The 26,160-nt window shown below is 39.7% G+C and overlaps 1 protein-coding gene across 1 annotated transcript in view; it reads right to left on the minus strand.

Moving 5' to 3' along the window:
* Window positions 1–12,035: 12,035 nt before the first annotated feature.
* The window catches only part of ero1a (endoplasmic reticulum oxidoreductase 1 alpha), a 36,109-nt gene continuing 21,984 nt past the window's right edge, over window positions 12,036–26,160 (minus strand). Inside the window, exons 12-16 of the mRNA XM_072568719.1 lie at window positions 22,513–22,759; window positions 20,863–20,932; window positions 16,324–16,410; window positions 16,105–16,238; window positions 12,036–15,327 (exon numbers count right to left, since the gene is read on the minus strand). Coding sequence (XP_072424820.1) covers window positions 15,267–15,327; window positions 16,105–16,238; window positions 16,324–16,410; window positions 20,863–20,932; window positions 22,513–22,759 — 599 coding nt within the window. The 3' untranslated portion in view covers window positions 12,036–15,266. The remainder of the gene's footprint in view (window positions 15,328–16,104; window positions 16,239–16,323; window positions 16,411–20,862; window positions 20,933–22,512; window positions 22,760–26,160) is intronic.

Below are 26,160 nucleotides of genomic sequence, written 5' to 3' on the forward strand. Positions count from 1 at the left end.
TGAATTATACGTTTTTGCTTTCAGTGATTTCTGACACATTCATCAAAAAAGATTCTCTTGGTGACTCATCAAGATTAACTCGCTGACCTTTTTTTCTATTTTGACCCATTGGAGGGTGCTAAAACAGCTTAAGGCTCCTTTCCAGCCCGAAGACCTGATGCTTCCCACAAACCTAAAAATTGCCCTTTTGCTGCACTGGATAGTTTCTTGTAGCCCTTGGCCATTCATCTTTTCTGTGGTTCATTTCATTTGATTTAGAGTCATAAAGATGTACAGCACAGAAACAGACTCTACAGTCCAACTTGTCCGTGTCGACAAGGTATTGTAACCTAATTTAGTCCTATTTGCCTGCACTTGGCCCATATCCCTCTAAACCCTTCCTATTCATACACCCATCCAGATGTCTTTTAAATGCTGTAATTGTACCAGCCTCCTCCACTTCCCCTGACAACTCATTCCATACATGCACCACCCTCTGCATGAAAAAGTTGACCCTTAAGTCCCTTTAATATCTTTCCCCTCTTGCCCCAAACCTATGTCTTCTAGTTCTGGACTCATCCCATCCCAGGGAAGAGACCTTGTCTATTTATCCTATCCATGCCCCTCATGACTTCTATAAGGTCACCCCTCAGCCTCCTACACTCTCGGAAAAACAGCCCCAGCCTGTTCAGCCTCTTCCTATAGCTCAAATCCTCCAACCCCGGCAACATCGTTGTTAATCTTTTCTGAACCCTTTCAAGTTTCACAACATCCTCCTGATATTCCAAAAGTGGCCTAACCAATGGCCTATACAACTGTATTATGACCTCCCTGCTCAATGCTCTGAATACTAAAGGAAGGCCTACCACTATCCTATCTACTTGCGACTCTACTTTCAAGGAACTATGAACCTGCACTCCAAGGTCTCTTCGAAAGAAATTACTTTTTTCAAATGACTTTCTGATCTTTTGTCTTTCAAAGCTGAAAACTAAAACCTGTTTTTATTTCTCTTTTAGAAACCAAGTTCCTAATAATAATAATAAACTTTAATCATGCCCTGCCCTAAAAGAAATGAAAAAAATATATTGAAGTGGATTGTTCATTTTCTATCAAAATTTCTCCTTATAATGAGAATTGTTGTTTTTTTGACAGTGACATATTAAAATTCAACACACAAGGACTTTCATTACAATCACATTCTATGTAAGTCTATTTTCATTGTAATATTGAATTGCTTTCATATTTGAAGCATCCACTGTAAATTTGTCTTTTGAGTGTCATTTACACTCCAATGAAACAGTCACAGATTTTTATAATGAAAACATTCCTGAAAAGTTAAGAGATTGTGGTCCATATAGAGAAGTATTTGCAGAATTCTTGGATAACTGTACTTCAAAATATTGCATGATCAGTATCAGGGTATGTGTCTCTTAGCCCAGCACTGAATATTTCTTTCTACATTGTATTTTAAGTTCCATGAAAAGTAATTGATTGGCCATTTGATCCCATCTTGTCCTCCTGTAAACTTGCACACACTGTCATTAGCATCAACTGCCAATTTAAATTGCTTATTGTAATTCATTTCTGCCAGAACTAGTGTGATAGTGCAACCATCAAGGTATCAAAGGCACTCCAACATTTCTTTGTCTATTTCTTGCCTTTCTTTATCAAAATTTCAAAGGAGCAACTATAATACTGAAATCCAGAACTTGATAAAAGCCACTTATGCCAGTATATCACATGATATTATGTTCTGTTCCTAAGTACAGGAAAATCTAAAACAACTCCCTTTTTTGATAAATGGTGTCTATCAGTTATTTTAGTGTTTGGATTTTTAACTAGTGGCATTTGTGTTTTGGTCTCGGTTTAAAGATGAACGTATTAATATTCTGAAGGTGTGTTTTTATTTTTTAGAAATCAGTATGAGGATGAAATAGTTCCTGGAGTGGTTTGGGAATTTGTTTGCACTGGAAAATTATATAACCAGATATTGAAGAATATTAATTTTCTTTCAGTTAGAGATCTGGAATTCTGTTTTTGCTGAGGGGAATCACCTTGTAGCTTGGAAAGACTTTTGGTTTCATTTAATAGAAGTAAAAGATGTGTAAAGCTGTCCTCCCTCAAGAAAGGGGATAGTGGAAAACTATTAGGAGATAGGTTATCTCTGTGCAAAAAGTTTAGTTTGAAAGTTCCATATCAGAAGTGGAACATCTCATCCACATTTGATGAGAACTTTGAATGGGTTGTTTGTGGCTTAGAATATTTAATTTCAGTTGTATGAATACTTGAGGAAAAGATGATCAAACTCTTAAGTTGAATTTTTTTTAATAGAGAACACATTCTCTCTGGTGTTTTAAAAATTGTGAAGGGGATGCTGTTGGAATAGATGGAAACCTTTTTGTTTTACTATGTGTTGAAATCTTCCAAATTGCACTATACGTAAATAGCTTATTCTATTTGATCATGTTTTGCTTAATAAACTTGTTTTATTATAAAAAAAACTAAACCAGCAACATGTGAGCCTGTGTTTTAAATAAAATCAAATTCTGATCTAACAAGCCTTATTTCAGTGTAGGATCTGAACTTGTTCAATAATAACATCAACTGGAACTGTATCATTTGGCAAATTAAATTTAAGCCAGATATGTCCTAAATGGCTCTTTGTAGCTGATTAAACAATTTGTTCAATAATTGTGAATGTTCTTCCCAGGTTGGGCTGAATACACTCAAATCATAGATGTATATATCACAGTTGCCTAATCCTTTGACCTTGTTGGTAAATCATTGAAAAGTTGCTGGTGCATTTTTCCTTCCAAACGGCACAGTTTCACCTTGATAATGTACATTTGGTGTTAGAAAAGCTGATACTTGTTTGATTGTAACAGTCAAAAGAATTTCCCATATCCTTTTAACCATAGTTTTTGTAATTGTGTACTTGTCCAATCCTATTAATACAATCCTTTAGTTGTGGAATTGGCTGCAAATCTGCCTTTTTTGACTGCATTCACTTTGATAATCAATACACAATAATTGTGATCCATCTGATACTATTGGAGCAGATGAGCTCTAGTTGATATGGCTCTGTTCAATAACGTCATTATCCATCATAAACTTGATCTCTTCCCTCACTGGAGCTAAATGTTCTGGTTTGAGACTGTCTGGATGTTGATTTATGGATAACACAACCCCAATGTTAATATCATGTATAGCCAAAGATGTTGGCCTTCCTATTTACACACATTTATTTTCTGTAATAGTTTTTATAAGTCACTGGGGTACAGCATAATATTTCATCTAACTTTTTAAACACAGCCATATTATTCAATCCGATTACTGGAGAGTCAACTTTTTAATTTTCAATTTCATTCATTTTTGAAACATTCTGATTTTAATTTCTCCATCTTTCATCACAGTAAATGCACTTCTCTGCCAGAGGGTGAGGTGGAGGCTGGTACAATTGCAACATTTAAGAGGCATTTGGATGGGAATATGAATAGGAAGGGCTTGGAGGGATATGGGCCGGGTGCTGGCATGTGGGACTAGATTGGGTTGGGATATCTGGTTGGCATGGACTGGTTGGGCCGAAGGGTCTGTTTCCATGCTGTACATCTCTATGACTCAATGATCATCTTTGTAAAATCATCACTGTTTAATATGGTACGTTCACTGAATTTTTCTTTCAAAATCACATAATTGAGTTTCTCTCTAATATGATAAGGTCCAATGAAACTCACTTTTAATGGTTCCACAGACACACCGAAAACAAGACTAACACCTTGCCTCTGGCAATACAATCACAAATGTTGGCCGCTTTATCTCTTGTTTTAGTTGTTATTCAGTAAACTTTTCAAATATTTTTTAGCCATCTCACATTTTGTTTAGTTTTCCTCTTAAAGTTGATATATTTTGAGACGGTAATATTTGAGGTTTGCTTTATAAACATTTATAATAAATATAGTAGGTCCTCTCACTTCATGCATTTACCAATTCAAAATGAACCAAATCATATGACTCAGAGGACATCCCTAATGGCAAATTGTTACCAGGGAATTTCTTTTTATCCCAAGCACTAGGACATTCTTGACAATAGTCTTTAATTGTAGTCTTTAAATATCGATGCTTTTTTTTTTGAATGCTCCTTGAAATTGTGGATGATTAGGAAAAAAAAAATTTACCTCATCTAAGCTATCATTTCCTTAAATATGTGTAAAAAGATTGAACATTGATCCCCTCCCCTTCATTTAACTTGGTTCAGTGGTCTAATATCTAACCAGCATTTCCCTTGACATTGTATATCTGATGCAGAATCACATAGTCACAACATTTTTCCTGGCAAATCATTGCCTGAAACTACTTGTACTGATTCAAACAGCTTTTGTGCCCTTGCTGTACTGTTAATACAATAGCCGTTGGATTCTTTTGTATAAATGGCAATGTTTGGCGTCATCACTTTGTGTAACATCACAGACCCAAGTCTGTCTTTGCTAGGACAGGGATCAAACCACACCCTGCATTCATCTGATCCACACTCTGTCTAGCCAGCTGAGCTAATGGGATCCCCCTATGAAACTGATGTTGCACTTCAAAGCAAGTTGTAGCATGTGAAGGGTTGTGATACTTTGATGACATGAAAGATGCTCCAAGAGAAATGTTTCCTTTAATAGAAGAGCGAGAATCTCCAGCTCACATTACACTGTTCCTTTAACAGCATTACCAATTTGTAAGAGCAGCCCCTTAAATTCTACAGGCTGGAATTTCACTGCAGAGGGAGGAAATGCAAACCAGGTCTTGTTTCTGGGTCAGAAACCTACCTCCTATTGCAAGCTGAATAAGACTTTGATTTTCATATGTGTTAGACCCTAATCGGCTACTGGTGGCAAGAATGTAGTTGGATCAGTTGAAATTTGAGACTGACTTAGATGTTCCCCAGCAGCCATCACCGAGGCTACTGGCTGTTTTGAGGGAGAGATTGGGTCAAAATCTTCCAATTCACCAGAGACAAATGGGATGTCACAGAGGAGCCCTGCAGACTCTAAGCCAACCTGGATCTAATTCTGGAAACTGTCAGGAGAGAAGTCTTCTTTCAGAGGCTACCACAAGAAGGCTGGATTATACTATAGAGTGTAAATATATGGCTTACACAAAATACTGAAGGCTGGCTGCGACTGTGAATCTCTGCAGCAGTCAAAAGCCTGTGAAGACGCTGTCTAACCCAAGCAGGAGGCGGTCACGTGACTTTCTGTTTCGTGCTCGGAAGAGTGCGAGGTGGTCACGTGACATTCTGTTTCGCGCCCCGGAAGTGGGCCAAGGAGGTCACGTGATGATCCGTTTCGCGGGCAAAAGAAGCTCACGTGGCGTCGGACATCTGGGAATGCGAAGAGGCGGAGAATGGAGTCAGACCAACAGCCAATGAGAAGATAATTCTACCTCAGTGTGTGTATGACGTTTTTTATTGTATAAAAGACTGGGGCAGGGACAGAACGAGGTCTTACTTTTTGAACTGGCACACGTAGTAGTTGGTCAGGGAAAAAGGGTTAGACCCAGAGCTCTGAATGCTTTGTCCACTTACTGTTTAAAATAAATCAAGAGTGTGAGACTGAATATCTTCTCCTAGTGCTTCATTTAAAAGAACACGCAGGACTAGGGTCACACATAGAGAAAAGTAAATTGGAAGATTGAGCCAAGGTCCTACAAGAGGCATCTGTTTGTTTAGTTTAATCCCCCTGAGACAAATGATGAATGATTTTGGATTATAAATGATTTTATAGTAGTTTTTTGCAGTGAAAAGTACAGTACAGTGAAAAACTTCAACTATTGTCATTTTGAATAACTTAAGAATTATTTTTTTAAAATAAGAAATAGATTAATAAGAGTCCATTACGTTTCTGCCACTGCTTCACTGCAGCCCATGCAGGGCCTAACCATCATCAAAGTTGTTGATCCTCAGGTACCATCTTTCACCACTGGGCCTCCCTCACTGACATCACCTCCGCCGATGTAGCAGCTAATGCTGGGTCCCATGTCCCACCCTCTGCCAGCCACTTCCTTGATACCGCAGTCACTGCCTTTCAAAGGGTACCACTCCAGGATCACCAGCCACCACCATGTTGTAGACCCCAACAAAGCCACTTCCCGACCACCTTCCTCATCGATGCTGTCACTGCTGATGCTGCCATGATTGAACTCTCTCCAGAAGATAAGTAGAAGTAAAATCTAAAGATATAAAGATAAAAAAGGAAGAGAAAAAGGAAGTGGGAGTCCCACACTCCATGCTGCCTACTCTGCCACCGCCATCTTGGATATATATACCTTCAATTCTGTCCTGGTTAGCTTTCCCTTTTTAGAAATTCACTATCCTCAAGGTTCCCATCTCTCTGGAAGGTTATGTCACAACAGACTACAACAAAATGACTGAGACCCTTGCAAGATGGCACCAGCCACAAGGCTCAGACTCTAGAATGCCTCTTTGCAGAAAACCAATGGCTTCCTTAGTGGTTGTCCTGCAGAAAAATTGGTTATGGGTACCTAAAACAGGAACACCATAAAGAGATCAGTAACTATCCATATAATGAGTGATGGTAAAGAATGAAGGAGCCATGGCAGTAGTCATGGAAGCAAGCATGAATATTATACCATAAAACATAGGAGTGGAAATAAGGCCATTTGGCCCATCGCGTCCACATTGCCATTTGATCGTGGCTGATGGGCATTTCAACTCCACTTAGCCACACTTTCCCCGTAGCCCTTAATTCCTTGCAAGATCAAGAATTTATCAACCTCTGCCTTGAAGACATTTAACGTCCCGGCCTCCCCTGCATTCCATGGCAATGAATCCATGGGCCCACCACACTCTGGCTGAAAAAATGTCTCCTCATTTCCGTTCTAAATTGACCACCTCTAATTCTAAGGCTGTGCCCTAGTCTCCCTGCCTAACAGAAACAAATTCCCAGTGTCCACCCTTTCTAACTTACCTTGTAAGTTTCTATTAGATTTCCCCTCAACCTTCTAAACTCTAATGAATACAATCCAGGATCCTCAGACATTCATTGTGTGTTAGGCCTACCATTCCAGGGATCATCTGTGTGCATCTCCACTGGACACACTCCAATGCCAGTATGTCCTTCCGGAGGTGTGGGGCCCAAAATTGGACACAGTATTCTAAATGGGGCCTAACTAGATTCTCAGAAGTACATCGCTGCTTTTATATTCCAACCCTCTTGAGATAAATGACATTACATTTGCTTTCTTAACCACTGATTCAACCTGCAAGTCAACTTTTAGAGAATCAAAAGTGTATTAGAAGATACTTTTGTGGCCCCACACCTCTGGAAGGACATACTGGCACTGGAGTGTGTCCAGTGGAGACGTTGGGTGACATTGATGGTAGATCATTAGGTGCCAAGATTGCCATGAATTCAATTAGTAATGTCCTGAACTTAGGGAAATTCATTAAATGGTTGTCATTAAAAAATGTGATGGCCAAGTTGAGTAAGAGGTGATCTGTAAAATGTAATGAACAATCACTTGTGAGATGTCATCAAGGCTCACAGCTGAGCCTTCGAGCCCAAAAACAAAAAATAACACAAGGACACAGTGACCTTGATATCCATTTGCAGGACATGACAACTAGTGCTGGAAAGAGCAAGATCTTCAGAAACGAAGGCACAGATGTCAGCGACTGTATCGCTGGTGAGTCAGTCTGCTCCAACATTCATTCCCAGGCATCTCCAGATAGTTTTGTCTATGGCAAGCTGGATATCTGCCCTGCTTGTGGCTTGTGTTGCCCCCTCATTAACGTGTAGCAAGCTGCACTCTTCCTGACATGTTTACTGTATTTTTTTTAAACAAATAGACAGATCTTGAATGGAGAGAGCAGTGTCAAACCATCCACTCAGAAATTGAATCAGAGCCAACACCCGAGTGTTATTATTTAAAAGGCAAATTTATTAATAAAGAAATGGAGTTCACCATACAGTAGTTCCATAGAAGTATCATAACACACTAAGTGGCTCATAAAAACTCAATTAAATCCACACCTTTAATTCCAATACCAGTTTTTGATTAACCATTTAGTTTTAACTTTTATTGTCATGTGTACTCCGATTGTATACTGCCCTACCTAAAACCAGGAGAGTGAGTCAGTAACTTTTAACAAAAATTGAGGTTGCAATAAGATTTCCTGAGACAGTGCCAATTTTTCACTATATGGATTAGCCAATGTTCAATGACAGGCTAGGAGAGCAGGCAACGAAGTTGTCAGATGGAACACAATGTATGACGTTATGCACTTTGGTAGGAAGAATCCAGGCTTAGACTATTTTGTAAATAAAGAATGAATTCAAATATCTGAAGTACAAAGGCACTTAGGAGTCCTATTTCAGGATTTTCTTCAGGTTAACATGCAGGTTCAGTTGGCAGTAAGGAAGACAAAAGCAAGTTAGCATTCATTTCAAAGGGGAGTTAGAATACAAGAACAGGGATACACTGCTGAGTGTGCATAAGGCTCTGGTCAGATCACATTTGGGCCCTTTATTTCTTTTCTTTTTTTTTAAAATGGGGAAAACACCCGAGTGACCAGTGACAAGCAATGCCCTTCAAACCACAGGGCAATGCTGAATCTCCTGTTTATTTTTTTCTCTTTTTTTTAGTGCACGAATCTTTATTTAATTGCCACCACCAGGAAGATATGAAAAACACCCAAGTGGCCAGTGACAAGCACTGCCCTTGACATCAAAGGGCAATGCTGTGTGATCAAAACAGTGAAGGGGAGGGTAGGGACTAAATCAAAATAGAGTTGGAGGGGGAAGACATTTGGGCCCTTTACCTAAGGAAGGATGTGCTGGGATTGGATGGGCTCCACAGGATGTTTACAAGAATGATCCTGGGGATGAAGGACTTGTCATCCGAGGAGCAGTTGAGCACTTGATATGTATTCAATGGAGTTTAGAAGGATGAGGGATATGGAATCTAATTGAAACTTACAGGACACTGAGATGATTTGGAGAGGGAGTAGTGCTCTGAAAGCTAGTGCTTCCAAATAAACTTGTTTGACTATAACCTGGTGCTGTGATTTTTAACAGAATACTGAGAGTTTGGGAGAAGATTTGTAGCTCGGGTGCTCGTTGTTGTGGTTCTGTTCGCCGAGGTGGGAATTTGTCTTGCAAACATTTCGTCCCCTGTCTAGGTGACATCCTCAGTGCTTGGGAGCCTCCTGTGAAGTGCTTCTGTGCTGTTTCGTCCGGCATTTATAGTGGCCTATCTCTGCCGTTTCCGGTTGTCAGTTCGAGCTGTCTGCTGTAGTGGCTGGTATATTGGGTCCAGGTCGATGTGTTTGTTGATAGAGTCTGTGGATGAGTGCCATGCCTCTAGGAATTCCCTGGCTGTTCTCTGTTTGGCTTGCCCTATAATGGTAGTGTTGTCCCAGTTGAATTCATGTTGCTTGTCGTCTGTGTGTGTGGCTACTAAGGATAGCTGGTCGTGTCGTTTCGTGGCTAGTTGGTGTTAGTGTATACGGATCGTTAACTGTCTTCCTGTTTGTCCGATGTAGTGTTTTGTGCAGTCCTTGCATGGGATTTTGTACACTACATTAGTTTTGCTCATGTTGGGTATTGGGTCCTTCGTTCTGGTGAGTTGTTGTCTGAGCGTGGCTGTTGGTTTGTGTGCTGTTATGAGTCCTAGTGGTCGCAGTAGTCTGGCTGTCAGTTCAGAAATGCTCCTGATGTATGGGAGTGTGGCTAGTCCTTTGGGTTGCGGCATGTCCTCGTTCCGTTGTCTCTCCCTTAGGCATCTGTTGATGAAATTGCGAGGGTATCCGTTTTTGGTGAATACATTGTATTGGTGTACTTCTTCCTCTTTTTGCAGTTCTGGTGTACTGCAGTGTGTTGTGGCCCTTTTGAATAGTGTCCTGATGCAACTTCGTTTGTGTGTGTTGGGATGGTTGCTTTCATAGTTTAGGACTTGGTCTGTGTGTGTGGCTTTCCTGTAAACCTTTGTGGTGAATTCTCTGTTCGGTGTTCTCTGTACCATCACGTCTAGGAATGGGAGTTGGTTGTCCTTTTCTTCCTCTCTAGTGAATCGGATTCCTGTGAGTGTGGCGTTGATGATCTGGTGTGTGTTCTCTATTTCTGTGTTTTTAATTATTACAAAGGTGTCATCCACATATCTGACCCAGAGTTTGGGTTGAATTTGTGGTAAGACAGTTCGTTCTAACCTTTGCATTACTGCTTCTGCTATGAGTCCAGAGATCGGTGAGCCCATGGGTGTTCCGTTGATTTGTTCGTATATTTGGTTGTTGAATGTGAAGTGCGTTGTGAGGCACAAGTCCAGTAGTTTAAGTATGCCGTCTTTGTTGATAGGTTCAATGTCCTGTTGTCTGTTATGTCTGTCCAGCAGGTTGGCTATTGTTTCTCTGGCTAGGGTTTTGTCGATAGAGGTGAACAGTGCCGTTACATCGAATGAGACCATAGTTTCTTCCTTGTCTATGTGTATATTTCTGATGATGTCCAAGAATTCCTGTGTCGATTGTATAGATTGTCTGGATCTGCTGATCAGGTGTTTCAGTTTCTGCTGTAGTTCTTTGGCCAGTTTGTGTGATGGTGTCCCTGATAGTGATACTATGGGTCTGAGTGGGATGTCTGGTTTGTGCACTTTGGGAGAGGTTTTTAACACAAACTGGCCAAAGAACTACAGCAGAAACTGAAACACCTGATCAGCGGATCCAGACAATCTATACAATCGACACAGGAATTCTTGGACATCATCAGAAATATACACATAGACAAGGAAGAAACTATGGTCTCATTCGATGTAACGGCACTGTTCACCTCCATCGACAAAACCCTAGCCAAAGAAACAATAGCCAACCTGCTGGACAGACATAACAGACAACAGGACATTGAACCTATCAACAAAGACGGCATACTTAAACTACTGGACTTGTGCCTCACAACACACTTCACATTCAATAACCAAATATACGAACAAATCAACGGAACACCCATGGGCTCACCGATCTCTGGACTCATAGCAGAAGCAGTAATGCAAAGGTTAGAACGAACCGTCTTACCACAAATTCAACCCAAACTCTGGGTCAGATATGTGGATGACACCTTTGTAATAATTAAAAACACAGAAATAGAGAACACACACCAGATCATCAACGCCACACTCACAGGAATCCGATTCACTAGAGAGGAAGAAAAGGACAACCAACTCCCATTCCTAGACGTGATGGTACAGAGAACACCGAACAGAGAATTCACCACAAAGGTTTACAGGAAAGCCACACACACAGACCAAGTCCTAAACTATGAAAGCAACCACCCCAACACACACAAACGAAGTTGCATCAGGACACTATTCAAAAGGGCCACAACACACTGCAGTACACCAGAACTGCAAAAAGAGGAAGAGGAACACCTATACAAGGTGTTCACCAAAAACGGATACCCTCGCAATTTCATCAACAGATGCCTAAGGGAGAGACAACGGAACGAGGACATGCCGCAACCCAAAGGACTAGCCACACTCCCATACATCAGGAGCATTTCTGAACTGACAGCCAGACTACTGCGACCACTAGGACTCATAACAGCACACAAACCAACAGCCACGCTCAGACAACAACTCACCAGAACGAAGGACCCAATACCCAACATGAGCAAAACTAATGTAGTGTACAAAATCCCATGCAAGGACTGCACAAAACACTACATCGGACAAACAGGAAGACAGTTAACGATCCGTATACACTAACACCAACTAGCCACGAAACGACACGACCAGCTATCCTTAGTAGCCACACACACAGACGACAAGCAACATGAATTCAACTGGGACAACACTACCATTATAGGGCAAGCCAAACAGAGAACAGCCAGGGAATTCCTAGAGGCATGGCACTCATCCACAGACTCTATCAACAAACACATCGACCTGGACCCAATATACCGGCCACTACAGCGGACAGCTCGAACTGACAACCGGAAGCGGCAGAGACAGGCCACTATAAATGCCGGAGGAAACAGCACAGAAGCGCTTCACAGGAGGCTCCCAAGCACTGAGGATGTCACCTACACAGGGGACGAAATGTTTGCAAGACAAATTCCCACCTCGGCAAACAGAACCACAACAGAATACTGAGAGGCCTAGATATAATGGATGGAGAGATGTTTCCATTAGTACGAGAGAGTAAGACCTGAGGGCATAGCCTCAGAGTGAAGGGATGACCCTCTAGAACTGAGATGATGAGGCATTTCTTCAGCCAGAGGATGGTGAATCTGTAGAACACATGTCATCAAATGTATTTAAGAAAGAGATGGATAGAGTTTTGATTAATACAAGGATCAAGGGTTACAGGGAGAAGGCAGGAAGATGGGGTTCAGAAATATATTTGTCATGATCAAATGGCAGAGCAGACTCAATGGACCAAATGGCTTAAGTCTGATCCTATATCTTATGGTCTTATAGAATCCAATTCATAGAAATGATGGAATAATCAATAAAGTTAGATCATATGGGATTCAGAATTAGCTTGTCAATTGGATATAAAATTGACTTGACAGTAGGAGACAGAGTGTGCTGGTGGAGGAGAGTTGTTTTTCGGACTGAAGGCCTGTGAGCAGCAGTGTTCCATAGGGATTAGTACTACTTCTGTTTGTCATTAACAGAAATGATTTGGATGAGAATTTGGACGACATGGTTAATGTTTGTGGGTGACACAAAATTGGTGGTATAGAGGACAGTGACGTTATCTAATATAACAAAGAGATCTTGATAAATTAGGTCAATAGGCTGAGGAATGACAGATGAAGTTTAATTTGGATACATGTCAGATCTTAAATTTTGGTAAAGCAAACAAGGGCAAGACTTGTATAATTAATGTTAGGGCCTTGGTAGTGCTGTGGAACAGAGATACTTAGGGGTTCAGGTACATAATTCTTTGAAATGTGACAAGATGATTAAGGTGTTTAGCATACATACCTTAATTGATCAGACCTTTCGAGCCTGGGAATTGGGATGTCATATTGAAGTTGAAAAGGATGTTGGTGAGGCCACTTCTGGAGTATAGGTACTATAAACAGTTCTGGTCATCCTACAGTAGGAAGGATATTATTAAATCCAAGAAGGTGCAGAAAAGATTAACTAGAATGTTGCTGGGAATGGAGGATTTGAGTTATAAAGGTAGCCTAGATAGACTGGAACTTTTTCACTGGAGTGTAGGAGGTGGAGGGGTAACCTTACAGATGTTTAAAAGGGATGCTGGACATAGAAAAGGTGAACAGCAAGAGTCCTTTCCCTAGGGTGTGGGGTGTTCAAAACTAGGGAGCAATTTTTTTTAAGGTCAGCAGAGAAAGATTTATAAAGGACAATGAGGGGCAACTTATTTTTTTAAAACAGTGGTTCATATGTAGATTGAACTGCCAGAGGAAGTAGTGGATGCAGGTACAGTTAGAAAATTTAAAAGATGTTTGGAGAAGTTAATTAAAAAGAATGATTTGGAGAGATGTGTGCTACAAACTGGCAAGTGGGACGAGTTTGGTTTGGGAACATGGTCGGTATGGACTAATTGGAGTGAAGGGTCTGTTTCCATACTGTGTGATTCTATGACAATGAAATTCCCATGCAATAGTTTCAAGTTGTAAATCTCCCCCTTTATCCTATAAGTCATACAATATTTAAACAAAACCATGAAAGAGTTTTCATTGCAAATAACATTCTGGCTGTTTTTAAAATAAGTTATCAAGTACAACAAAGTCATGCTTTTTTCTATAATTTTAACCATCCAAAACTTTCCACAACAGTCATACTTTTCACACTCAAATGCCATGGAAATATTAGAATGCAATCTCACATTTCATTAGGATGCATAATACTTTCTCTTCTGACAGCTAGACTTGAATCCACAAATGTAGTCAGATCAGCAAGTTTCTTTTAAGTGTAAGAATCTCAAATAATGAAGCTTGAAATAATGTAGACCAAACTTTATGGTGTGCAGCACAAAGTTATGCTAAGACGATGCCCACTGTGAAAACTGACTGCACTAGTGCAATATTTCCAAGGTATTCTTTTATACCCGGCCACAGCAGAGAAACAAGTCCTTCAGTCTGACTCGTCCGGATCAACCACCCATCCCATTTGCCAGCACTTGGCCCATATCTCTCTCAACCCTTCCTGTTCATATACCCATCCAAATGCCTTTTAAATGCTGTAATTGTACCAGCATCCACCACTTCATCTGGCAGCTCATTCCATACACGTACCCCCCCCCCCCCTCTGCATGAAAAAGTTGTCCCTCAGGTCCTTTCTTAATCATTCCCCTCTCACCTTAAACTATGCCCTCTAGTTTGGACTCCCCTTCTCTAGGAAAAAGACCTTGTCTATTCACCCTAACCATGCCGTTATGATTTTATAAATCTCTAAGCTCACCCCTCAGCCTATGACACGCCAAGGGAAAAAAGCCATAGCCTATTCTCCCTATAGCTTAAACCCTCTAGCCCCAGCAATACCTTTGTAAATGTTTTCAGCACTCTCTCAAGTTTAATTTCATCCTTCCTATTGAAGCGCAATCAGAATTGTATGCAATATTATAGTGGCGTCATCAATGTTTTATGTGGCTGAAACAGGACCTTCCAACTCATATACTCCATGTTCCGGCCAATGAAGGCAAGCATGCCAAATGCTTTCTTCACCCAGTCTACCTGCAACTCCACCTTGAAAGAACTATGCATCTGTACTTGTTGAGCAAAAGTAGAAAGAGCTTTACCCATCCACTTTCACAATACAAAATGCTGAGGTTAGCAAAGTTACAATAATTTTGTAATTGTACTTCACTAACACAATAACCAGATTGAAATTCATTACCAAGTTACATTTTCAATAACACAAGAAATCAAAGTTTGCGAACAGTGCATTCTTGTAAACTCAACCTGAGTTTAAAATCAGTAACATTTCACCCGTGTAAACATTTAGAATCAAAAACATGCAACACATTTGCCAGTATTTAGATTAGAAAATTTAGCAATAGAAAGGTACAGAATAATCATTGATATTCCCTTCACAGACCAAGCTATTTCATAGCACAACATGACTCAATTTCAATCCATTTTCACATTCAGTAAAATTTAGGCAGCTGCCCAGGAGTGATCAGTGATTGTTTTTAAAAACAAACCATTACAGACTCAAGCTGTAGAATTCAATTACATTTCTTTGTTGCAAAAGTTATATGGTGTTAATGAGGGGAATAGAACTGTCCTTTGCGTTAACAACTAATGGGCAGTTTGGACCCATTATTGTACAGTTTCCAGTAACTCGGTGAAGTTCTGAAGCTCCTGGATACTTGTGGAAATTCTGTAACAAAAGAAATGATCACTATTATGCTTCACTGTTAAAATGACCTTGTCAGACAAATATTTAATAGTCAAGAATTTGAACAGTATTCAAATACAAAAGAGAACTTGGTGTCTGCTGGTGTCAGAAACCTTTTCTAAATTGAATTGCAAATGAGTTGTAATCCCAAACTCCTGGATTGCAGCAGAAAAGGAGAATGGAATTTATGACCTCCAATTTAAATCCCAAGGATTCATAGTTGATATAAGTACCTATTTACATTAAGCACAGCACTCCCAGGGAATTTGCCTTGGATGGAGGGAAAATATAAATTAAGAGCTTGCCATTCTAGCCAAAGAGCAACTTTTTATATAAAACAAAAAACTGTGGAGATCTAAAACTAAAACAGAAATTCAAATGAAGTCACTGGACTCAATGTTAACTCACCATAGATGCTGCCAGACCTGCTGTGCTTCACCAGCAATTTGTTTTTGTCGCAATTTGTTATGTACCTAGTGATAAATAACTAATTGTGTTGCTGGTATGTAGTCATGTATTTCACACTTGGGAGGTAAAGGAGGTACTGCAATCTCCACTATTCTACTTCCACCTTCTGACAACCATGTGGGAGCACAGGCTCAGAAAAAGCTGGTTTGTCTATCCATTTCTTTTACAATTAAGCCATCCTAGAATTAAACTCCCCTCCCCCCCCAAAAAAAAATTCAATAAAACACAAATAATAAATTAATTTCAACATAAATGTGTTGATTAGCATTTAAAAATTGGAAAAACTCTCACCTGCCAAAAGCATTAAGGAGTGCAACAATATCTTGACGTTTCAGGTGGAATCTTTGAGATGGACCAGATTCTGGTAAGTTTTTTATTTGCTTCTCCGAGAACAGGATTTTCAAAGCAGTACCCAATCCCTGTGTCTTTGATATACAGCAATATATTAATATCTCATCAGACTTGAGGTAGTTTTAGAATTTGTTTTTGAGGAGATGTCTTAATACTGACCTGAAGCTTGCCCCAGAGTCTACATTTAAAGCAACCAACGCAATCCATTATTCTTGAAATATTTTTGAAATGCAGACGAAATTCTTCCTACAATTGGAAAAAATGCAGATTATAATATTTTGTTGTACCACTAAATTTTAAAAATTTTCTTTTTGTTACCAATCCACGCCACAATCTATTCATTGAGAATGGACAGTGCTGTTCTGAACTCCAAGATACAGACATGTGACAGGATGAACTGTCTCCAGATTAACCCCTACCATTCTGTAGCATTTCATCTCCATTGCAGCTGAATTAGCTTTATTAATGCTATACAGGGCTCTGGACTTTAAAAGCAAATCTTGATGCATTTGACATATTGCAATTTTATTTTATATCCAAAATGCAGGGGACTCACCCACAAATTCCTGTTACACAGAGCTTCAAAATAGCCATAGAAATCCTATGTAACCTGATTTGTATACAAATATGGTCAGTCAAAAAGAAAATCTGATCAAAATAATGCTGTAGTAATTGTGAAAAATGGTCAATTTTTGTTATGTGGCACCATCATTCTAAATGAAATCTACTTCGAACAGACTAAACTCAAAACTGAACATCTATGGAGGAAAATTTGGGTTATCAGGAGAATCATAGTCAACTATAATATGTAACCTGATTGCTCAGCATAACCCCCAATATAACATTACCATCATGCTCAGGGAAATTAATCCTAGTTCAGTGAAGAGTGCATGAGAGCGTGCCATGAGCAGTACCAGACATGGCAAAAAAAATGAGGTGTCAACCTGGTAAAGCCACAAAACAAGACTACTTGCATGCCAAAACAGAAGCAACATATAATGAACTGAGTGAAGAAACCCCATAACCAATAGATTGCATCTTAGCCCTACAGTCCTGTTATGAATGATGGTGTGGGATTCATGTTCAGAACCTGAAGTAGACTAAGCAGCAATCATATCTATTGAGGGAAAGCTACATTGCAGTTTTTTAACCATTAAAAGTGTTCATTACTTTACAACCACAGGTATTCTACCTGCTCAAATAAACAAAATTGTTTGCTCACCTCAGAACCCATTTAATGGTGTTCCTACGTTCGCCACATATGCGACTTGACCAAGAGAGGGCACTAGTTGGCAGCTTTTGTGTGTCTATCTTGATTTGTTGTTCATTTGTTGTATATTTTATTCAGGTTGATATTTTATGCAAATGAAATGTACAACTTAATTTGCATTAAATTGCCCAGGTGATCTATCATAATTTCTTTCTGGATTTACACTTAATCAAGTTCATGAGGCTAAACCCATGCTCACAGTTAGCACTTGATGCCTGAAATATTGTATAATGTCAAGAAGAATGGACGTTTCTGGTCACCTTTTAGACGATATCCCCCAAATTACTGAATGTCTGATATCAGTGAATCATCCCCAATAATCTCAATCACATGCTATTCTTTGTCTAACTAACAAATGTATCAAAATTAATGCAATCTGAAATGTTTTCAGTACGGTCAAACATTTCTGGTGTATTACATGCTATAGTGTGCATTCCTGAGACATATCATAGGGTCTGTTTCCTTGCTGTGTGACTCTTCAGTCCAACCAGCCCATGCTGAACATAATCCCAAACTAAACTAGTCCCACTTACCTATTCCTGAACCAAATCCTTCAGAGGCTTTCCTATAAATGTACTTATACAAATGTCTTAAATGTTGTGACCTGTGCCCACATCCACCACTTCCTCAGGGAGTTCATTCCACAAGCAAACCACCCTCTGTAAAAAGTTTGCCCGTTATGTCTGTAGATTTTGCAGCTTTAGCTGGGTAACAGGTCAGCATCAGATTCCAAAGGTTCATCAGCATCCTTGGGAACTTTGAAGAATGTGCTGCACCTAAAATTGCTTCATGTCAGTTGCTTTGCAGCATGCCAGCCTGTTCTCTGGTTGTCTCTGCTGGAGTTATCATGCTGGCCCCCAGCAGGTGGGTGAAAAAAGCCTCAGGTTCGTACACTCTACCCTGCTCCTCTTACAGATGTATCATAGAAAGCATCCTATCCGGATGCATCATGGCTTGGTATGACAACTGCCCTGCCCAAGACAGTAAGAAATTAATGAGTTGAGAATGTGGTCCAGTCCATCACACAAATCAGCCTTCCTTCCATTGATTCTGTCTAAACTTCGAGAAAGCAGTGAACAAAATCAAAGACCACTCTAGTACTTTCTTCCATTGGGCTGAAGATATAAAGGTTTGAAAATGTGACCAACAGATTTAAGAACTGCTTCTTATCTGTTATTAGACTTATGAACAGACCTCTCAGATTAAAGCTGATCTCTCTCTGCACACCTTCTTTGTAGTTGTAACACTATATTCTGCATTTTGAGTTATTACATTAATGTACTTTGGTATGGTATGATTTGCCTGGGAGCACGCAAAACAATGCTTTTCACTGTATGAAAATAACAAAATAACATGAAAATAATAAAATCAAATCTTCATTCTCTGTCTCTTGTAAGTTCATAAACAGTGGTCCCTCTAATTTTCTTCCTAGCTGGGCAATTGCTGAATGCTAATATTGCGATTAGTATTCTGACATTGATTGCTGTGAATAGCCACATAGTTCAGAGGAACCATTGGTCATCGACCATTGGAAGTAGTTGACAATTGCAGCCTCTGCTACCAACACCTTCTTAATCATCATGGACAGGGTCTCTAGAACAGTTGGTTTACTCCTGCCAACTGTCATTAGTTGATTTTTGATTCTAATTGCTTGCGTTCCTTGGCTTAACTTGGCTGTCGTATGAGGAGGCAATAATGTCAGTTTAACACTAGAGACCAGCAATGTTGGGGTGCACAATACATTTTGTCCACCCCCTAAATCCACACATTAAAAAAAAAATTGCAGTAAGTCATTATCTTCCTTGTGGAGAGAAAACATGCTTGACAAACTGTATCTTCATGATTTGCGTTATCCCTTGCTAAACCTCACTATGGTTCTTGCCTTTGAAAGAGATAATTCTGTAAGTTGCAGCATGTTTGCATTCCATATAAAATTTGCTTGAAAAGGTTAGGCTTGTGAAGTGAAATGTAGGTATGTAAACAACCAAATTAAATTTTAAAAGTGTGGAGTCACAGAATTTAATCAGTGTTTTTAAAATTAATCATTCCTTATCCAATAATCGCATCTTTATTCCTCCTATCTTTATTTTTATTTCTATACCTAATTTAGCAATAAATTAAAAGTTTTAATTGATACTTACTGGATCAGACTAGGTCATTCATTAAAGATTCTTCAATATCACCTCCTAGATTCTCTGGAAGGGGTGATAGGGTGATTTTTGATTTTTAACTTGAAGTAAATGGCTGCCAATTTTCATTCACCACTATTAGTAAAATCCAAACGAATTTCTATATTGTACCACATGTTTTGACATTACATTAACATTGTCTGGAAAATCAACTCAATTGATTCCTTTAGAATCAGGAGAGTCTGGATAGGACAAAGGACGTTTGACTGATACATGAAATCATTCAAACAATAAAATATTATCATAAAGATCTTCACTAGAAATTATGAATTATTTAATCAGATTGGATTATGATTAAAACATCCTGTTTTTGAATAAAGAACATTTGTCTGACAATCCGATTCACTAATGTTCACCTATTTCTACTTCCAGCAAGTGTCAGGAAAATAATCAGCAATGGAAATCTCAAGTTGTTCCCAAATTATATTTCCTTCTTTGCCCTCTATTTGTACTTAGAGACCAACTGCATAAATTCTATGGATTTCATGGCTAAATTAGGGTAATTCAATATTGATCAGAAGTGAAATTTAGAATGTTCTGGTCTTTTCAGCTCAGTATTCATAAATGTGTCATAACAGTCCCTGTATCAAAACCCCAACTAATAACTGAATTTCCCTTGGCACTATGAGTCAGTAGCTATAACCTTATTAATTTGTGAGTGTTCTGCCTGAAGGCAGGTCATTGGCTCATTGCCTGTTGATACTTCATCCTGAGCTTTTTCTAGGCATGTTTTTCAGTAGAGAGCTCCTGTTGCTGTCCATTCCTAGGGGGAGGGCAAGAAAGTCAGTCGCAGTCTGTCTCAGCTGGAACAGGAATCAAACCCATGCTCCTGGCATTATTCTGAATCACACACTAGGTATCTAGCCAAATGTTATAACTGGCCTGACACTCTGATTCAACCAGATAGCTAGTGTATTCTTATTTAATGGTAGAGAACTCTGAAACAATTCAAAGTATGGACTAGAAAATAGACATTATATTGGTTTATGTGTTATTAGAGATTTGCTATAAGTTCATAAATTCATAAGGAAAATCCTTTTTAGCATAGCGTCTGACATAGTACCTGGAGTTAAACAGATTTCACTAAGGAGCTTATGTAGTTAGTGCACTACCTACTGTGGCAGTCATCATCTTGCTGCATTTTTTTCTAACCAAAAAATATATCTGCATTAAATGAACCATGGCTTACAATTGACCCTTAGTCTCACTAAGTATAAAAAGATTTTAGTATATTGTTACCTTGAGATTTTCAGCTTCCTTTGTTTCCCCAGCAAACAAGGAATGTTCATCAAAGGGAAAGGGAAATGATCTAGGATAGAACACTTTGTTACTACAAAATAAAAACTGAAAGAACTGCGCATGCTGTAAATCAGAAATAAAAACAGAAGTTGCTGGAAAAGCTCAGCAGGTCTGGCAGCATCTGTGAAGAGGAATCAGAGTTAACATTTTGGGTCCAGTGACCTTCCTCAGCTTTTCCAGCAACTTCTGTTTTTGTTATACTTTGTTACTACTTGGAAATCCATGACTGAGTAACAACAGAAATGTGATTCCCAATATATTGTCCATTATCAATTTTCTCTGAATTTACTTGGTCATAAAAAATATGGATACAATGAATGACAACTATACGCATATTTATTTGACAAGGTCCTACATCAGAGATTTATTAGAATGACTTAGGTACTTAGTATTAGAAGGATATATAATCATATCGATAGTGAAATGACAGTGATACAAAAATGAGCATGTAAATAGATTTTGGGGATGTAGGCAATGTTCTGTCAAGGGATCTGTTGTAAGACTTATCTTACCATCAATATGAAAGCATGAGTAAAAAACTGGTGTTCTTGAAATTTAAAATTAATAAATTAAGGGATATAAACTGAGAAAGAATACAGGAGATTTGGGGCATGGGCACGGTGGCTTAGTGGTTAGCACTGCTGCCTCACAGCGCCAGGGACCCAGTTCAATTCCAGCCTCAAGTGACTGTCTGCATGGGTTTCCTCCAGGTGTTCAGGTTTCCTCCCACAGTCCAAAGATGTGCAGGTTAGAGTGGATTGGCTATGCTAAATTGCCCATAGCCATTCCACCCAACCTGTACACCTCTGGACTGTGGGAGGAAACCCATGCAGACATGGGAAGAAAGTGAAAACTCCACATAGGCTCCACCCGAGGGTAGAATTGGACCTGGGTCCCTAGCACTGTGAAGCAGCAGTGCTAACCACTGAGCCACTGTGCCATAATCATGTGTGCTGTGAAATGGAGTGGTAAAATGCTACTTTTATCTTGTACCATTGGTATGATTATAGAACTGTAAGTAGGTGCCAAGTATTCATTACTTACTTATGAATTTCAAAAATTCATTCATGTAACATACTCTTAGAAGGTAAAATGTTTTCATTTGCAATACTGAAGTAAATTGAGGAATTTGGATTAAAAATAGTCAAACTATCTGCTGCAACCCATGTGACAGGTGCTGCTTTTAATCATTTGACATTAGGCAAATCCTTATGTATGTAAATGACCAGTAATTAAAAGCATCACACACAGAATTTTTCTGTAAGTTATCAGCTCTGCACTAAAAAGGATTTCTTTATGGATAATGGGAGTTGCCAGGTGCTTTGTGGATTTAGCTCTTTCATCAAACTTGCTATCATCATCTAGATTTCAAAGTAGAAAACAGAGCTAATTTGGTCTAGTTTCTTAATGTGATCACAACAAACCAATTTATTTGACAAATCTTGCAAGAGACTGCTTAAAGCATAGGGTACAAACAGGTTTCTTAAAAGCCAAGGAAGAGTTATGAAGCCATTACTGATCATTTGACACAGTACCTTTTTACAAAGCTTGTTAACAACCTAAGGTTGCTTTTAATAAACAATTGCTTACTTGGCCAAGTGAAGAATTTCCAGGAGAAGTTTTTTATTTTTTGTATCCTGTGCATTGTTTCCTGTGTAAAGTTGGAAGGTAGAGCGCTCAAAGAAAGGCAACACTTTCGCTAAAGCCCTCAACTCTATGAGGTACAAGAAGTAAAGATTTCGGAGTCTCCGTGGTCCTTCTCCATTAGTAATCTGCGCATCAAACCGCTGCTTGAATTCTGTGATGTTATGTCCCCACTTTCTTTCATACCAGGTATCTGTGCAAAGAAAGTTTACTTTACATTAGCTTGGATACACTTGATCCTCTTGTTTTAATATCCAAACTAAACATTAAAACAAATACATTTTAACTTATTAATTGAACAGCAATGTCAATGAATTAACAAAATGGGCATTCTGAACAATCTTTACCCAATCGTAACAAATTATCTATTAACACGAGCTCAATGTACGTTAGTCAGCTGATCAGTGTAGGAGATCAGTATGAGAGATGCTTCAGATTTACAAAAATATATGGATAGCTTTTGTTTTGTAGTGTTTTGCTTGACCTTGTATGTGCCAATTAATGTAAAGCTCGAAACACTTCATCTTGAAAATGCTTGGGCATGATGAAAATGTGTTGCTGGAAAAGCGCAGCAGGTCAGGCAGCATCCAAGGAGCAGGAGAATCGATGTTTCGGGCATGAGCCCTTCTTCAGGAATGAGGAAAGTGTGCCAAGCAGGCTAAGATAAAATTGTAGGGAGGAGGGTTTTAGGGGAGGGGTGTTGGAAATGCGATAGGTGGAAGGAGGTTAAGGTGAGGGTGATAGGTGATGGTGATAGGCCAGAATGGGGGTGGGGGCGGAGAGGTCAGGCAGAAGATTGCAGGTTAGGAAGGTGGTGCTGAGTTCGAGGGTTGGGACTGAGACAAAGTGGGGGGAGGGGAGATGAGGAAACTAGAGAAATCTGAGTTCATCCCTTGTGGTTGGAGCGTTCCTGGGGGAAGATGAGGCACTCTTCCTCCAGGTGTTGTGTTGCTATGGTCTGGCGATGGAGGAGTCCAAGGACCTGCATGTCCTTGGTGGAGTGGGAGGGGGAGTTGAAGTGTTGTGCCACAGGGTGGTTGGGTTGGTTGGTCTGGGTGTTCCAGAGGTGATCTCTGAAACATTCCGCAAGTAGGCAGCCTGTCTCCCCAATATAGAGGAGGCCGCAGCGGATGAGTAAATGATGTGTGTGGAGGTGCAGGTGAATTTGTGGCGGATATGGAAGGATCCCTTGGAGCCTTGGAGGGAAGTAAGGGGGGAGGTGTGGGCGCAAGTTTTGCATTTCTTGCGGTTGCAGGGGAAGGTGCTGGGAGTGGAGATTGGGTTGGTGGGGGGTGTGGACCAGCTGAAAATGTGTTGCTGGAAAAGTGCAGATCAGGCAGCATCCAAGGCGCAGGAGAATCGACGATTCGGGCATGCTGCTCCTCCATGAAGAAAATAGAAACAAGGTTTCAGTGCGAGTTTCACATCCACAACAAAAAGATTACCTGTAGCAAACTTGACTAAGACTTAATTTGATTGTCACCACCTCTATATTTATAAATACTCTTTTGTTTGATTTGCAATTGCTTCTGTAATTCATGGCCTGCAGAAGAGTTTACTAGTTCTAATAACTCCCTGGCCTGGAATATATCATACCCTTGCATCACTAATCCTTCCTGTTTCCATTTGTTTGTAATGCACCAGTTACCTGGTCACTCCCTTTTTCTATCTTCCAACCTCCAGCTTTCAATTGGCTGAAATTGTTAGAGTTTTCAGCTAATACCTTTTCTATAAAATTGCTATTTCCAAAATTGTTATTGTTGGAGAAAGTCGATGAAACAAAAATAGTTTTCTTTTCTTGAAGTAGATTTCTAGACATAAATATCAGTCAGAAGAATGGATTAACAGTTCGGGATAGTGGGAGGGAATGAAAAAGAATGCAGGACAATCAGTGTGTAAAAAGCCAAAGTTCTAGTTTAGGGTTTAACATAATAACTGTTATACAACATCAGTGAAACATCTCGTAGCACTTCACAGGAGCACTGTGAAACAAAATTTGACATCAGTTTGGGGATATGAAGAACAGGTGATCAAAAGCTTGAATGATAGGTGGATTTCAACGTTCTCAGAAAGAGAGATAGATGGGTTTAAAAAGAGGAAGAGAATTTGAGTTTAAATAGCCAGAGACACAGCCACCAATGATGGAGTAGCTAAAACCAGGGATGCACAAGAGATCAAAGTTGAATGAGCACAGAGATGTCAAAGGATTGTTAGACTAAAGGTGATTACAGTGATAAGATTGAAGCTGTGGAAGGAGTTGAAAATAAAGAGTTTGAAAATCAAGTCATTATCCAACTGCAAGACAAGTGTAGATCAGTGGACACAGGCAATGATGAACTCACCTTAGTGAGAGTTCTGGATGAAGGGTGGAAAATGGAAAGCCAGCCAGGAGAGTATTAAAATAGTTAAATGCAAAGGTAAAGGCATAAATGAGGATTTCAACAGATGAGCTGAGGGATAGCAAACTCAATAATGGATGAGGCAGTCTTGGAGGACAGCATTTGTGCTTGGTAGGTCAATCAAAGGTTGTGAATGGTCTAGCTCAACCTCAAAACACAGCTAGGGACAGGAGTTTGTGGTGGAGACCAAAAACAGCAGGTTCAATGTCCTTAGATAGAGGGCATTTTTGTCCATAGGTATTGGATATCAGATCAGCAGTGTGACAAATCAGAGACATGATGAGGTCAAGCTGGGTGTCATCTGGGTACATATGGAATCCATATTATATCACCAAGGGCAGTGTGTTGATGAGAAGTAGGAGTGAACCAAAGGTAGGCACTTCAAAGGTAACACTCTGAAATAGTGGAAAGTAAATCATTCCAGGTGATTCTCTGGCTAACATTGAATTGGGTGAGACTGGATGAAGATAATTTCCTAACCACCTACTAAAATTACTTAGCAAGTTGGTGCTACTTAGAGTGCCACAAAGATCACTGCTGGGTCCACGACTTTTCATCATTTATATAAATGATTTGGATGAGAGCATAAGAGGTATAGTTGGTAAGTTTGCAGAGAACACCAAAATTGGAGATGCAGTGGACAGCAAAGAAGGTTACCTCAGATTACAACGGGATCTTGATCAGATGGGCCAATGGGCTGAGAAGTGGCAGATGGAGTTTAATTTAGATAAATGTGAGGTGCTGCATTTTGGGAAAGCATAATCTTAGCAGGTATGGACCTAGGGAATATTGCTGAACAAAGAGATCTTGGAGTGCAGGTTGATAGCTCCTTGAAAGTGGAGTCGCAGGTAGATAGGATAGTGAAGGTGGCATTTGGTATGCTTTCTTTTATTGGTCACAGTTTTGAGTACAGGAGTTGGGAGGTCATGTTGCGGCTGTACAGGACATTGGTTAGGCCACTCTTGGAATACTGCATGCAATTCTGGTCTCCTTCCTATCGGAAAGATGTTGTGAAACTGGAAATGGTTCAGAAAAGATTTACAGGGATGTTGCCAGAGTTGGAGGATTTGAGCTACAGGGAGAGGTTGATTAGGCTGCAGCTGTTTTCCCTGGAGCGTCGGAGGCTGAGGGGTGACCTTATAGAGGTTTATAAAATCATGAGGGGCATAGAGTCTGTTTCCATGCTGTACATCTC

This window comes from Chiloscyllium punctatum, chromosome 4 (assembly GCF_047496795.1).
Source record: "Chiloscyllium punctatum isolate Juve2018m chromosome 4, sChiPun1.3, whole genome shotgun sequence".
NCBI classification, from domain to species: domain Eukaryota; kingdom Metazoa; phylum Chordata; class Chondrichthyes; order Orectolobiformes; family Hemiscylliidae; genus Chiloscyllium; species Chiloscyllium punctatum.